The following is a 14930-nucleotide window of genomic DNA, read 5'->3' as shown; positions in this document are numbered from 1 at the left end:
GATGGTGTGCACCATCTACACCCGCAGGCGGGATGCGGCGCCCCGTGCGCCCGGAGGTTAGGCATCTTCGCTCAGGCGCGGGCGTGGAGGCGGTGACCCTACTGGGGACTTACTTGGGGTTCCGGGGGGCACTCCAGGCCGCCTCGCCCCGCAGACTCCAGGCCGGGATTTCTCCCGCACTGACTTTTCGGGCCGGTGCCAGCCCGGCCCCGGTCCCCGGCCCCCGCGGCGGGGCCGGCTGCTCCTGGGAGGGCGGGGGCTGGGGGAGGAGTTTGAGCGACTTTGTGGGGCAGCCTTGGCCTCGTCCGACGCGGCCGCACTAGCGCGCAGGGGAACCCAGGGACGCCCGCCGGGCCGGCCGGAGCGGGTGATGGGGCCCGTGTGAGCGCGCCCAGGCCCGGCCCGGTGCCCGGCGGGCGGCAGCATGTCCGCGGGCGGCAGCTCCAGGAAGAGCACCGGCAGGCCCTCCTACTACTACCGGCTGCTGCGGCGGCCCCGGCTGCAGCGACAGAGGAGCCGCTCCCGCAGCCGGACCCGGCCTTCCAGGGGTAGGCGCCACCCGACCCCTGACCCCCAGGCCCTCCCTACCGCCGCTTCACCACCTGATGCCAGGGCCCCTGGATCCTTCTGCTTACCCGGGACCCCCTGATCTGCACCTGTAGTTACCCATTACTGCCTGCTTGATCCCCATTCTCCCATCTTCTCCCTCACCCTCCACCTTTGTGGGGAAACTGAGGTTCTAGTGTCTCCCCTTAGGCCATGGGCCGGGAAAGAGAGATTGCAGTCTGGGGGTTCTTTTTCATCCATCTCTGAGATTGCACCTCCTGCTCCACTGTGCCTCAGTTTACTCAGCAGCCGGGCGGTAAGGCAACACTGAGTGGATCTCGGCTTTGCCTCATCTTGCTTGCCTCCGCCACCCTGGCCTCTCAGCTTAGCCCCACCCCCACCCCTCAGGCACTTAACAGTCTCTTCCATCGGGCTTCGGTGGAGGGACAGGTGTGTGGATCAGGGGCCCTGCCCCAGGCATCCTTGGTTTCAAAGGAGCCGTGGCTGTAGTGATCTATCTGTAGTGACCCTTCCTCCTTTAAAAAGAGTTTCTCTCTTTCAAGCCTAGGAAGCTGGACAGGGAGGAGGGGGAGGTGCAGAGCATTTTCTTTTTCCAGTAACTGGATCCCCAGCTGGAAACGGGTGTGATCCAGGGGGCTGCCTTCTGGGCCGGGTGTTAGTGGTGGGAGATGGGAATGTACTTCCTTCCCTGGCTGGGCGGGAGGGAGGGGGTCTTCAAAGGGGCCCCAGGAAGCCAGAGTTTGGAGTGAGGGCTCAGGCCCACCCAGGTGTCCATGGTGGGAGAGGGGGGGCGGGTTGGCAGGGACCTGGACCATCAGGTTGTCTTGGGAATGAGGAAGGCTGGCATGGTGCCTGATCAGAGAGGAGTCTGAGTAAATCTGCACTTGGAATCTGGCAGACCTGGGGTCGAATCCCTGTCTTTCCTGTCACTGGTCGTGTTGCCTGGGCCCTGTAGTGTTGCCTCAAATGCCAGTTTTGTTGTCTGTGTGAGTGTAAATAACGCAGGCAAGCGGTTTAAGTTCGTTTGCTTCCTCTCAGAATGGGGAAGACTTTTCCCACGGTCGGGTCTGAGCAACAATGTACAGGCTTCCTCAGGAAGTGCAGTAGTGAGTTCCCCGTGTGTGGAAGGGTTCAAGCCGAGGCTGGGCGTGGGCACAGGTGTGTGCTGGGAGTTCGATCCTCAGGGGGTCTCTCAGGGCCTGTGATTCACCACCTGCCCTTGCCCGTCTTGATTGGCCTGAGGCTAGTCTCTTCCTCCAGGCTTGGCCTAGGAGACCAGAGATCTGGGTTTGAGCACTTTGACTTTGGGCAAGTCACTTTCCGTTTCTGAGTTTCAGTTTCTTGGGTCGTAAAAGGGGACTAACAGTACAAGGAGGAATCCGTGAAGAAATGGGTTCACACTGTGAGACATGGCAATAGTAAGAATGTCCGGTAATGCTCAAGCCACCCTGAGTCTTCCTCCTGCACCTGCCCCACCCCCACTCAGTGCCCTGCATGACCTTTCTTTCCAGCCTTCACCTGGTTCCGCCCCTGACCACAGAGGCACAGAGAGGACTGGCATTCTTCCTTCTGTTCAGCTGACTGGGTGGGAGACAATCAGTGTGTCCAGGGAGCACTTGAGCCCCAGCTTCAGGCCCCTCCCATGCATGAGTCCCTGCTTTGTGTCCCAGCATCGAAGGAGCTCAAACCCTGCAAGGGAGTGGGGACTGTTGCTTGACAGAAGTTACCTCCGGGGAAATCAGGGAGAGCTTCACGGAGGAGGTGACATTTGGATTGGGTCTCAGAAGATGGATAGGATTTCCTTCTGCAAAGTCAGATCTGGGTTCAAGCCCACAGCTCTGCACAGAATTATTCTTTGGCCAGTTACCTCTCCAAGCCTCGGCGTCCTCATTTGGCAAATGGGGGAAATGATGGCAGGGTTGTTTAGGAAAAGAAGGTAAACACATGGGAAGCTAGAAGCCGGTGCTTCCTGGGACTTAGCCCACAGTTGAGTGTGGCCTGGGACTTAGCCCACAGTCGAGTGCGAGCTGTTGTTGTCCTTACCCTGGACAGAAGAAACAGCTTGTGCAGAGACAGGGGGAGGGAAAATGTTAGGGTGTTGTAGACAGAGTTCATCCTGGGGTGGGGGAGGGGTGTGGGTTGTGAAATGGGAAAGAACTGAGAATAGTAGTTTGGATCTAATAAAGCGGCTCTTGTGATGTGAAGTCATGGATGCGGGTTGGGGGGAGCTGTCTGAGAGGTAGATGCTAGAAGGCCCACTGCTCACCTGGGTAGGGGGTGGCTGGCGCAGCCACTGACCTCCCTCTATTATAGCCCCTGATCCCTGACTCAGCCCCCAGGGCCACCCCTCCTGAGGGCAGCACCCTGACCCAGGTGGTAACTCATGCTGGGAGAGCCACCCCATGGCCTCGAGCACATCCCTTCGGACCTCAGGCCACAGTAGCCCCAGCCGCATGGGGGCTTGGTCACATGCCCCAGAGGAGGTGGTGGTAACCAGCACCCCATCCCCAGTCAGGCCCTTGCTCCACACCCATTCTGGCTTCTGCCACTAGAAAGGAAGGACAATGACCGAGAACTCGGGGTGGCGGGTGTGTTTGTTCAGAAACAGGAAAGTGCTGGGAAGGGCTGGCTGGCGGCAGGAGGCCCACAGCTGGCCTGGCTTGGGCAAGGTTTGGGGCCAGGCTGCTGCCTCTGAGTGGGCTCCCTACCCTCCACTCCCACGGCCTTTCTTGAGTGGTAGCAGGGGTCTCACTACGAACTTGAGAGCAGGACTTTGTCTCTGGCAGGGCTCCAAGTGAGGAGCAGTGTCTGTAGCTCTCTGTGGGGCACTAAGCCCGGGTCTTCCCTCCTCTGGGCCCCAGTTTCCCCATCTGCTGTTGACAATTGACAGAGGCAGGACGGAAACAGCGACCCTTGGATGGCAAAGGTCATCTGGCCATTTCACATTGTGCTTTCTGACTCTAAGACCTCTTGAAGGCTAGGCATGACCCATGGACTTGAGGGGGTCTTGTCCCCAGTAGGGTGTCACCAGTCAGGGTGCCTTCCCACCCACCCCCTCCAAGGTCAGGAAGAGCTTTGTCTGTCTCCTCTGTCTGTCCCCCTGGGCTGCTGGGGGAAATGCACGTTTCCCTCTCACTCTGGTTAAAGTCTAGAGCATTCATTCAGCAAGCAAACAAGTCTTGAGCACCTGCTCTGTGCTAGGCTCCAGCCTGGGCGCTGGGGGCACGTGGGGATGAACATGCTCCCAGCCCTCGCCAAGCCCCCAGTCTGTTGGGGAGGCTGGCTTGTTGAGATACGCTGGGGAGATACAGGCTCTACTCCCAGCTCAGCCACGAGTTGCTTGTGTGACCCTGGGCACATCCCAGGGCCTCTGTTTCCCCATCTGTCAAACAGGCTACTCGGGAGACCTGTTGGAATGCCCAGGCCCACACTCATGGAAGGTTTTGACTCTTCTCTTCGTGTATTCATCAGAGTGTTTCCAGGGGTCCAGCCTGCCTGGGACAGTCAGCTCCCCCTCTGCACCCCATACAGACAGACCCCATTGCATGGCCCTCCACCTTGGCTTCTCTGCGGTCCCCTCCCCTCCACCTGGGCCTCTTTCCTCTTTCCTTTCAGGATCTGCTGGAGTCTGTCTGTGGGGTCTCAGGAGGGGCTTCCACTCTGAGGAATGAAGGCAGTAGGGCCTCATGGAGGTACCCAGGACGGCTGACCTCCTGAGGTGGAGGTCCCTGCTCAGGGCCGAGAACTTGACAGCTGAGTGATCCAACCCCTGGGGTCCAGATAGGGACACTGAGGTACACAGGGGCCACCATTACAGAGCAGGGTATGGACTCAGGGCTGCTGGCCCACAGGAGGATGGTGACATGGTTGGGAAGGGTGCCGGTTTGACACAGCGGCTTCCTAACTGGTAGCAGTGGTTCGGGAAGGGCCTGTGTGCCACCAGAAGGAAGGGCGAGGCTGGGATCTTTCCATGGAGACCCTGGCTTCAGTGAGACCTGCTGAATGGCTGCTGGCCAACAGCTCGGACCCTGTGGGCTGGATAAGCCTGAGAACAGCTCTGAGGGGGACTGGTCATATCTTGCATGCCTCCCCGCTAAGTCTTTAAATGTCTTCCAGGGCCCAAAGCCTGGCTCTGTACCCCCAACCTGGATGTGCCTCTGAAACTGTATATATACCCTTTTTGCCGCGTCTCTTTCTCTGTTCCTGCTGAGACACGATCCCTCCTCTGGGGCTTGACCCCAGCTTCTCCAGGCCCTTCTTATCCTTACATACCCCAGGGAGTGGGAGGCTCACTCCCTATCGTGGCATGTCATAAAAGTATGAATGGCGTCTGTTTGCTGAGGGCCTACTCAGTGTCTGAGATTAACTCTGTACTTGCCTTATTTCATTTAATGCTTGCAAAAACGCTGTGAGATGGATGCTGGTATTATCCTCGTTCTATAGGTGAGGAACTATGTCCCAGAGAGTGGGAGCCTTGTTCAATATCACACAGGTCAGAAACAGTGGATTCTAGCTCTGCCTGCCTCCAGATCCTGAGTTTGTCAATGCAGCACCTTGCTGTCCCGTGGACAGGCACGTTTTCCTTCAGTTAGGCCTTAGATAAGGCCGCCTCCTCCCATCTGATTTGAACAATCAGTGACTCCAAGTATTCTCTACCATCATCTCCTATAGTCCTGGCCGTAACTCAGGAGGGAGGCAGGGGAATGACCCTGTTAGCATCTGTGAGGGTTCAGTCCTCCTGGTTGGCTCCTCTTCCTGCCTAGGCTGACTCAAGTGACCCCCCCAGGCTGATCTCTTCCCGTATCCCCACAACCCCCGGGTCTTGTTCGCTGTCATGTTTTCCAGCCATGTACACTACCTGGCCAGGTCTCAGGTCTTATGGCCTCAGCCCTGTTTCTCACCAAGTCTCTTTGTGCTGAGGAGTCAACATCCCCTAGTACAAAGTCTCTGCAGCCAGCCTGAGGCCTCTCTTCCTAGAGCTGTCTAGGTCCTAGAGAAAGACCAGAGGTCCCAGTTCATTTGCTGTATGTCGGCCTCTTGGCCTTAGTGTTTCTGGCCTATCCTCATCACGTTTAATTATAAGGAAGATCTTAGCTTCCTGTTACCTAGCTGAATGTGTGCAGGGCCTTGTGCTCCACCCAGTATTTCATATCGCATTCTAATTCTCCAACCCTCCTAGAAGGTAGGGGTCACTTTCCTTTGCCAGGTGAGGAAACCGAGCTCCAGGCGGTGAAGTCCCTGGCTGCAAGAGGCGAGGTTTGAATTGAGACCAGTGGACTCCAAAGCTGACACTTGGAACCAAGCATAGAAGCCCAGTGCTTCTTTTCTTTGGTTGGTGTGATTCAGAGAGGACTGGGTGGGCCCAGAATGTGCCCTTGATCTCAGGGGATCACTGTTAGAGTCCTGACTCCCGTCTATCTCTGTCCCATTGCATCTGTACTTACTGAAATCTGGTGGTACAGAGAGGGACCAGAACCTGCTTTGCTCAGCTGCTCACAGGGGACATTGGAGGGACTGATCCTTAAAGTCTCTTACAGCTCAGCTCAGCACTAGGAGTTACTTGTCCCCCTTGACAACTAGAGAGACCAAGAAGCAGAGAGCCAAGGCCACTTGCCCAAGCTCATGTAAAGATGTCAATGAGAGATCTAGGTCTGGAGTTCAGACGCCTTTGCGTTCTATTTTGGCATCGATTTCGTTTGTTGCTTTTCCTAAGATTAGTTTAGATAGGGAAACTGAGGCAGCTGGGCTCCTTTCTGGGTCTTCTTGGGAGGAGGGACTCCTGAGTAAGTTGACACAAACACGCTCACATCCCAGATCGCATCTGTGTTTCGCTTAAAAAATGACATGAAGCCTCTTGACTATTTTTAAAAGAAAAGTATGAGCGGGCTGTGCTATTTCCCCTGCACTTTCCTCCTGAGGCCACTTGATTAAATGTCAGGAAAGGGAGAGTATTTCCTGGTCAGGAACATTCGGAGCTTGCTGGGAGCTGAAGTTTTGTTTTCTGTGAAGGGGGTATTTGGGGAGTCAGTTCCCGGCTCTCCCTCGACCCCCCTGCCCACTCATCTCCAGGAAGGTTGGCTTTGACAGTTGCTGGGAGGAAGGATTTGAGAATGAGCAGCCGAGATGTCCGTGTGCGCGTGGAGTGGCGGGGTGGTTATTTTTAGCCATCCCGCGCCAGTAGAGGCATTTCAGCGTTTGTTCAATATTTAATTACCCATCTGAAACTGGCCCACGTGGCCTCGAGTTTGGGAGCGGCTCTCTGAGCTGCGATTTCCTCTGATTGCATAAATGAGGAAGCGAGGGGAATCTCAATAGCCCTCCACATAATAATAATGAAAAAAAAAAAAAAGTAGACACAGTCCTCAGAAAAGACTGGCTTTTTTTTTTTTTTTTTTTTTCTGCAGTCTAGACAGACCACCTGTATGTTAGCAAAATAGACAAGCCTGCGAGGACGTCCATCATGCCCTTGGAAATGCAGCCTTGCTTGGTCTATGCATCCCAGACTCTACGACTGCCCGGCTTTTATCTGGGATGCTTTTCCCCTCCTTCGCTAGGTTCCTGTGTTCACTTTGACAGCTGCCAGGTACCAGAGAGGAGGTTTGGAGATTTTGCTTTTGGAAGTCTTGTTAGCTTTTATTTCCCTCCTCTCTTCCCCCTGACAGACAGGAGAGTACCGTCGGCATCTGGGCTGTGTTATATCTCTTTTCTTGGCCCTCGGAGGTGACGTGTTGACATAGCTGTGAAATGAAAAAGGCAGAACTCGGGGAGGAAGGCGTGGGGGCTGTGAGGCTCTGCCCCCCTCTCTGAATCCTGGGAGGATGAGGGAGCAGAGGGGAGAGGAAGAGAAAGGAGCGCTGGAGGGAGCCGGGCTGCCAGAGATGGGGCTCCTTGATGACTTGGAAACCAACCAATTGGCACCCTGGGATGGTCTCAGGAAAAAGTGGCTTTCTATTCATTTATACCTCTATTCTAGGGCCTGGGTTTGGCCCAGGAGTGTGGCTAGGTGAGTCCCAACTGTACCATAAATGCAGTGTGACCTCAGACAAGTCATTCGGTGTCTCTGGGCTCAGAAGCACTTCTAACAGATAGATGTGGCACAGTATAGGCTGCCATTACAGGCTGGGTGGATTGTCGTTATCTCTTCATGCGAAGCCTAAGGGGTTAATTGCAGCTCCGTTAGGGCTGATCTAGAAATAAAATAGGATGCTGGTGGGGATCAGAACCACCCAGATGGTTCGTTGGCATCCCTTTTCCCCAGAGGCTGCTACAAGTGTCATTTGTACTTGTTCAGAGCAGCAGAGCTTTACTGAGCAAGTCCTGTTTGCAGTTCCTGTGCCGGGGGTGGCCCTGGAAGACATGGTCAGCCCCCACCGTCAGGGAGCTCAGCCTAGGGGAAGGTAGTCTGTAATCAGGTTAGCAGATGGTGTGGCTGGAAGGGTAGACAGGGCCTCGGATGGTGAGCCAAGAGGCTGGGACTCCCTCCGTCAGCCCACAAGGAATCAAAAGAAGGATTTTGAAAATAACACTAATTGTGATAACAACAACTTCGATTTTTTTTTTTTTTGAGCACTTAACATAGTGCCAGGTTCTCTTCTAAGTCGGTTGCATGTATCATTTCGTTAAATCCTCATCCTAACAGATACCAGCTCCGTTTTACAGATGAGAAAACTGAGGCCCAGACTAGCTCAACATGACCCAGCTACAGAGCGGCAGAGTCCAGGTTGCTCGACCCTCGTGATATTTAACCAGAGCTGTGGTTCAGGCGAATGACTTTCAGCAGCCAGCAGGCTGGGCTGGCGTGGTGCAGGGAGAAGAGCAGAGACGTCCGCGATGGTCCGCGATCCGCGATGGTCCGCGATCCGCGATGGTCCGCGATCCGCGATGGTCCGCGATCGCAGGCGGCTGCGTGGGCCGTCCCAGCGCTGGGGGCAGTGGGTCAGAGCTGGGAGTGCGGGGAGGGCTAGAGCAGTTTTGGGGCGTTGGGGCAGCCATGGGCCCGTGAGGCGGTATCCCAGACAGAGAGGACTCAGAGATGATGAGGTTTGGAGGCCTGGCCAGGTACTTCCTAGGGGATCCTGAGGGAATCCAGCGAGCGAGGGGTCCCGGCAGGCAGAGGGCAGGTGGAGAAGAGCTGACAGGTTTGGAGGAGGTGACACAAAGGAGCGTCGGCAGGGCTGACACGTTTTTCTCCCTGACTGGTGGCAAACATGAGGACAGCAAGGCCAGTGCAGGGGGTTTCCCCTGACGTCCGTTCCGTTGGCGTCCGTTTCGGTCACCCTCATTTAGTCGGAGATGATGGTCTTGGGACTCTTCTTTTTCAGGTTAGAACGTTCCTTTAAGGACATATTTGTTTTGTTTTCACATCGTATTTGGCAAGGCGAGACGTCAGCGGTCCTATGTCGCCCAGCCCCATGTGACATCACCCTAGAGTTTCTATTTGGGACAATTGAACTGGTTCCTGAAATTCCAAAATGATGAGAGCCTGGCACTCAGGAGAGAGAGGTCCTTACAACGAGAGGGATGAGAGCTGATGGCGGCATAAGGCCTTTGGAAAGGCACGTAGGGAGGGTTTGATCGGGGAGAGGAGCCAGACTGGGTAGGGCGGGCCTTTGGAGATCAGCCGCAGGAGAATGGTGAGAAAGGTGTAAAGGCCACCGGAGGCCAGATAGTGGGGGTGTGGGGTGGTGTGCAGACCTGGACAGTGTAGGAGAAATTTGGCGAGAGTGCAGGTCCGAGAGAAGCTTGGGCTTCCCGTTAATTATCTGCAAGTCACAGTTTCACTTGGTGTCTAGGCAGCTGTTCAGAGTTGTGTCAAGCACGTTGGGGACCTGGCCCCCGTCCCCCATCGGCGGCAGCCTCAGTTCTCCCGGGATGGGACCCTGAGCTTCAGAGGACCCAGGCTGTGATTCTGGGGTCCCACCCCCACAGACAGTGCTGTTGGAAGAGGGAAGGGCCAGTTTAAGGAGCAGGAGCACTGGGGCTGGGGGCCGGCAGCCCCTCATGGGAATCATATGGGTGACACCCGGTCCCCAGGGGAGACCACCAATTATGGGCCAAACCCCTCCATCTCTTGTTTTTTTAAAAACATAGAATGTTTATACTGTTTCCCTTTTCTTCCAACTCTTAGGATGAAAAAAAGCAATACATAGCCATTATAGAAGAGAAGAAGATATAAATCATCTTTGATCTGGGAGCATTCAGAGGTTATTTCTAGACTTTGCTCTTTCTTTCTTGAATTTTCAGAAAATTCTAAGATATTCAAAAGTATAGAAAAGTATAGGAAATAATATTGCGCACTCACCTCTCAGATCTCACAAATGTTAACATTGCCATGCTTGCTTCTCTTTCCTTTCTTAGAAATAAAATGGTTTCAGTACAGCAGGGGTCAGCAAAGTGCAGTCCAGAGGCCAAAGCCAGCCCGTCACCTGTTTTCTGCGACCTGCAAACTAAGAATAACTTTTAACGTTTTCCAAGGGCTGAAACAAAAATCGAAAGAGGAATAATGTTTGATAACATGTGAAGATCATATAAAATTCAAATTTCAGTGTTCGTAAGTTTTACTGGGACGCAGCCACGTTCATTCACTTACGCATCGTCTGTGGCTGCCCTCCTGACATGTCGGCAGGGTTGAGTGGTTGAGACGAGCCTAAGATACTCGCTCTCTGGCGCTTTATGGGAAAAATTTGCTGACCCCTCTTCCCCCCCCCTCCCCCCCGAGAGAGCACTAACGCCTCCTACACTCCCCGCCGGGGCCACCAGCCTCCTGGAAGTGGTGTGTGTCCTGCCCACGTGTGCTTTTATGCTTTTACTACATAGGCAACTGCTTCAAAATGTGTCGTTTCGCATTGTATGTTTCAAAAAAAAAAATGAACATAGAGAAACCGCGCACCGCGGAGAGGAGCAGACACGTGCGCACACCCTGGGATCTCCTTATTTTCCTGAATTTCAGGAGCTCAGAATAAATGCTAGCTCTCTGCCAGCCCTGGAAGAGGCCCCGTGGCTGCCGAGCAGAGAGTCACAGGAGAAAACTGAGAAATAAAAATGAGGAAGGTGACCCCGCAGACTAGTTCCTAGAACTCCTCAGAAAGCGGAGGATGGAAAAGAGACGCAGGGACGGAGAGAAGCCTTCAGGCCGCTTAATCGATCTCTGGAGTGACCAGGAGAGTCGCAGTTTTCCGGAAGGCTGGGAATTCTTTGAGAGCGAGGTGTGTGTCAGGATGAGGAATGGGAAGGATGTGCTGTCAAAGGCGGTTGTTTCGGGGTTCCAGGGTAGGGGCGTGGAGAAGAGTTGCTGACAGTATCTACAGAGGCTGAAAAGTTTGCAGGACTGACACTGGGCTATTAGTGAGGCCAGTAGGGACCAGGGAGCGAACCCTTGCTCTGTCCTTTTCAAGAGGCTACAGAGGATCCTGGGAGGTAACTGGGGGGAACACATCTCCTTGGCTCTCCCCGAGTACCGGCAGCCTGACCCTTCCACATCCCCTCTGAGGAGCTGCTGTGCCCCATGATGCTCTACGTCGAGGATTCTCAGGCCGGGGAGGGGTGCCCCAGACCCCAGCCCTGTACGGTCATCTCCATGCCTCTCTCCCAGCAGACCGCACCCCCAGCAGCAGTGGGCAGCCTCCGCCGCCTCTGAACCATGTCCCGAACCTAAAGGTAACTTGAACTCTGATCCAATTCCATTTGAGAGACAAGGGACTACATCACAGTTCCGTAGTCTCACGACGCCTTCCCTTTCTCACACCCAACGTCACGGAAACAAAACGGGAAATCAGGCGAAGCATCCTTTTCTCCCTTGTAGCTGGGGTTGGGGCGGGACCTGGAAATGTCAAGAGAAGCCGAGGGCAGGGAGGAAACTCGTCTTCCTGGGTGACTTGGGACCCGTTCTCCTCTCACTCATCTGGGTGCAGATACTCCTTTCTCATCATGGGGTAACCCCTAGATTCAGAGGTCCCCGGGCTTGAATCCTGCCTCTGCATTTCCTCGCTGCGGGGTCCTGGTCCTTCCGGTTGATGTTTCTGAACCTCTGTTTCTTCCAGTTAAAGTTGGAGCTGATGTTTCTTACTTCCTGGTAGTCTATTTTCATTACATACAGAAATCAGTTGTTTGAGCACTATTTGTTGAAAAAACTATATTTTTCGCCATCAATTGACTTGACACTTTTTTCTAAAAATCAATTGACCATATCTGTGTGGGGCTCTTTCTGCTGCCCCTTCCATCCCATTGATCTGTGTGCCGATCCTTATGCTAATACACTGTCTCGATTACTTCAGCTATTATTTCGAGACTATAAAGTATGTCTTAAAACTAGGTAATACAAGACTCTCAACCTGTTTTTTCTTTCTCCAGATTGTTTGGCTATTCTAGGTCCTTAGCTTTATATAAATTTAAAATTGAGCTTGTCAGTGTCTCCTGAAAGCCTGCTAGGATTTTGACTGGGATTGCATTGAATCTATACATCAGTTTGGGGAGAAATGCCATCTTAACAAGATGGAGACTTCCCTATCCTCAAATACCACGCATCTCTCCATTTATTCAGATATTCTTTAATGGCTCTCAGCAATACTTTTTTAGGAGTTAGTCGTGTACTTATTCCTAAGTAGTATTGATGCCCTTCATTAATAACTGTGAAAGGTGAAGATTTTACGCTACTCACAGGCCAGTAACCTAGCCTGGTAGAGTTTCGCGGGTACTGACTGAAGACATCAAACTCCTGGGTCAGAGACCAAGGACTCTTTTTTGGCACATGGCACAGCAGGTAGCATGGGCTTCATTTTTGCATCGATTTCCATTACCCCCAAGTTCCTAGGGCAGTCACAAATCGTCTATTCTAGAACATAAACTGATCTGCCTTGTCTTTCCAAATTACAACTCCATATCCCTTATAGGATCTGATATACCATAAGAGCTATGGGTCGGCTGTTCCTTAGGCTGAAAATTACACAAAGAACTGAAATTCCGTTTGCTTTAGTATTAAATCGTTAAATTAGAAACTTGGAGATAATTTAAAATTTGAATTCCAAGTTGTCAAATACAGAAAAGGAAAGAGAGTCCAAAATTCTCTATGAAAATATAGACACACTTAAAACTTATGCCCTTTTTAATTTGTTAGAAAAAATAAGGCTGTTATATAGTTATGTTGTTCTACTTTAATAATACAGTTTTAAAACAAAAGTGCAGAACATGAAGTCCTGAAGTGGAATTTTGGTGCAAAAAGAAATGGTTTATGTTTTCGGAATGAATGAAAAATAGAATGCATGTAATAGCACATACGGATATTTGATTTTGATAATCATGGCCCCCTCTGGAGTACTGTCTTTAGAACTTATGTACCCTGAAGAAGTGTTATTGACATAATCAGTATCTATACTAAGGCTAAATACATAGGGTGCTGAGCGATGAGTGTTAAAAGGTGAAATGTTCTCTATGTACAGATGTGAAAACATCTCAACGTAACCAACATAGGTTCCATATACTTTTGTGGTTTTAAAGTATATGTGGTTATCACGTATGTCATTTGATAATGAGGGCATTGTGGAGAAATAAAGACGTTTACATTATATATGGTGATGAATGTTATGTTTCTAAGAGGAAGCTCGTCTTTTTTCCTGAGGCAGCCGTAGCTTTGAAAGAGTGACGTTGAGAACACACAGTCCTACATCGGCCAGTGATCTGATAACGCTGTCCCTGCTATCTCTACTTTAATGTAATTAGAAGACATTGTGGTTCATCGGTGGGGATATGGATGTCTTATTGCTACTTTCAAATTCAGTGTCCTAAAACAACACAGATTTATTATCTTACAGTTCTGAAGGTCAGAAGTCTGAAATCAGTTTCCCTGGGCTAGAATCAAGGGCTAGGATCCAGAACCTCCTCCTGGAGGTTCTGGAGAAAATCAGTTTTCTCGCCTTTTCCAGCTTCTAGAAGCCGCCCGTATCCCTTGACTCGTGGCCCCACATCACTCCCACCTCTGCCTTCTCCGACCCTCCCGTCTCCCCCCGAAGACCCTTGTGATTACATTGGGCCCACCGAAGTAATCCAAGATACTTTCCCGTATCACGATTCTCAATTTAATCTCATCTTCGAAGTCCCTTTTGCTATGTAAGGTAACATGTTCACAGGTTCTGGGGGTCAGGACATGGGCTCTGTAAAGGTCATTATTTTGCCTACCTTAGGTGGACAACCAACGGCTAACCAGGAAAAAGTGTGCAACGAGAGGCAAGAGACCTACCAACTTATCAATGCAATGTCTTGGCAAACTCACTCTTCATTTGGCTAACTATTAAAGAGCAGATAATAACAGTGTGGATGTGCTACACACACACACACACACACACACACACACACACACACAGGCATCGGCTGGATTGCTGTGTCCGTAAATCCTAACAATCCGAAGACTCCATGGCCTGTTGCCATTGCGAGGTTACCTTTGGCCACTCCTGAGGTTGAGGGGCAGGAGGATACTAGTCTTTTGGTGCCCTTGGGGACCTCTGTTCCTTTACTCACAGGTTTGTTCCTAAGTCCATTTTTGGATTTTCCTGGTCCACTTTCTCTGTCTGGCCATTTGGGCTGCTCTCAATGTTGACGTTTTGTTTTTCCTCTTGCTGCTTTTTCTTTTCCCTCTTCAGACATATTCAGAGGGCACAATTTGTACTGATTCACTACAGCGCCTGTTTATACTTCAGTTTTACAATTAGTTTTGGGAAGTTCGAATTACTCGTCATTCAGTAAACGGTACAAGTGATCTGTTCCCACCCCATAGCCCATCCCATTCTCCAAAGAGAACCTCTGATAACAAGTTTATGAGTGCTGTTCATAACATTTCTTGATGAGAGTAAGCACATTTCTGTGCGAACAGAAAGTAAAACATCCTATTAGTTTAATCACATTAATAGCACATGTATTTTCAGCCTTTGCAGTGATTTTCATACCCCTGTGCCTCTCGCTTCTAGATGGCTGGCACGCTCTCCAGTCGGCTAATACTGGATACCAACACATTTCTGCAGTTAGTTTCTCGGGAGGGAAATCGCAATTGCTGACACCCAGATACGAGTCTATGTCTTTCAGTGGGCTATTTATTAACCTTTGATTTTGAAATTGTTACAGATGAATAGGCAGTTGCAAAAACAGCACAGAGAGGTTTCCATGTACCCGTCACTTAGTTTCCCTGTGATTATGGCACGATAGCCTCCGGTGTCTGTGCCCTCTGGGCCAAGACCCGCCGGGAACACGCCTCTCGTGAACAAGTCCGATTTATTACACATCACCGCAAGGGAGAACGTGGGGAACTATGGGGCATCTCAGTCAGAGCCTGGTAGAAAGAACTTGCAATAGGATGTGAGGCTTTGGTTGGGTGATTT

General features: G+C 51.8%; 1 protein-coding gene across 2 annotated transcripts in view; it reads left to right on the top strand.

The window, feature by feature from the left end:
* The first annotated feature begins 418 nt into the window (after positions 1 to 418).
* The window catches only part of LOC107516304 (DAB2 interacting protein), a 117238-nt gene continuing 102726 nt past the window's right edge, over positions 419 to 14930 (top strand). For both annotated transcript variants that reach the window (XM_036218284.1, XM_016155920.2), the window contains exon 1: positions 419 to 548. In XM_036218284.1, coding sequence (XP_036074177.1) covers positions 425 to 548 — 124 coding nt within the window. In that variant the 5' untranslated portion in view covers positions 419 to 424. The remainder of the gene's footprint in view (positions 549 to 14930) is intronic.

This window comes from Rousettus aegyptiacus, unplaced genomic scaffold (genome assembly GCF_014176215.1).
Source record: "Rousettus aegyptiacus isolate mRouAeg1 unplaced genomic scaffold, mRouAeg1.p scaffold_m13_p_3, whole genome shotgun sequence".
Classification (NCBI taxonomy): Eukaryota; Metazoa; Chordata; class Mammalia; order Chiroptera; family Pteropodidae; genus Rousettus; species Rousettus aegyptiacus.
This window is presented reverse-complemented; position numbering and strand designations above follow the sequence as displayed.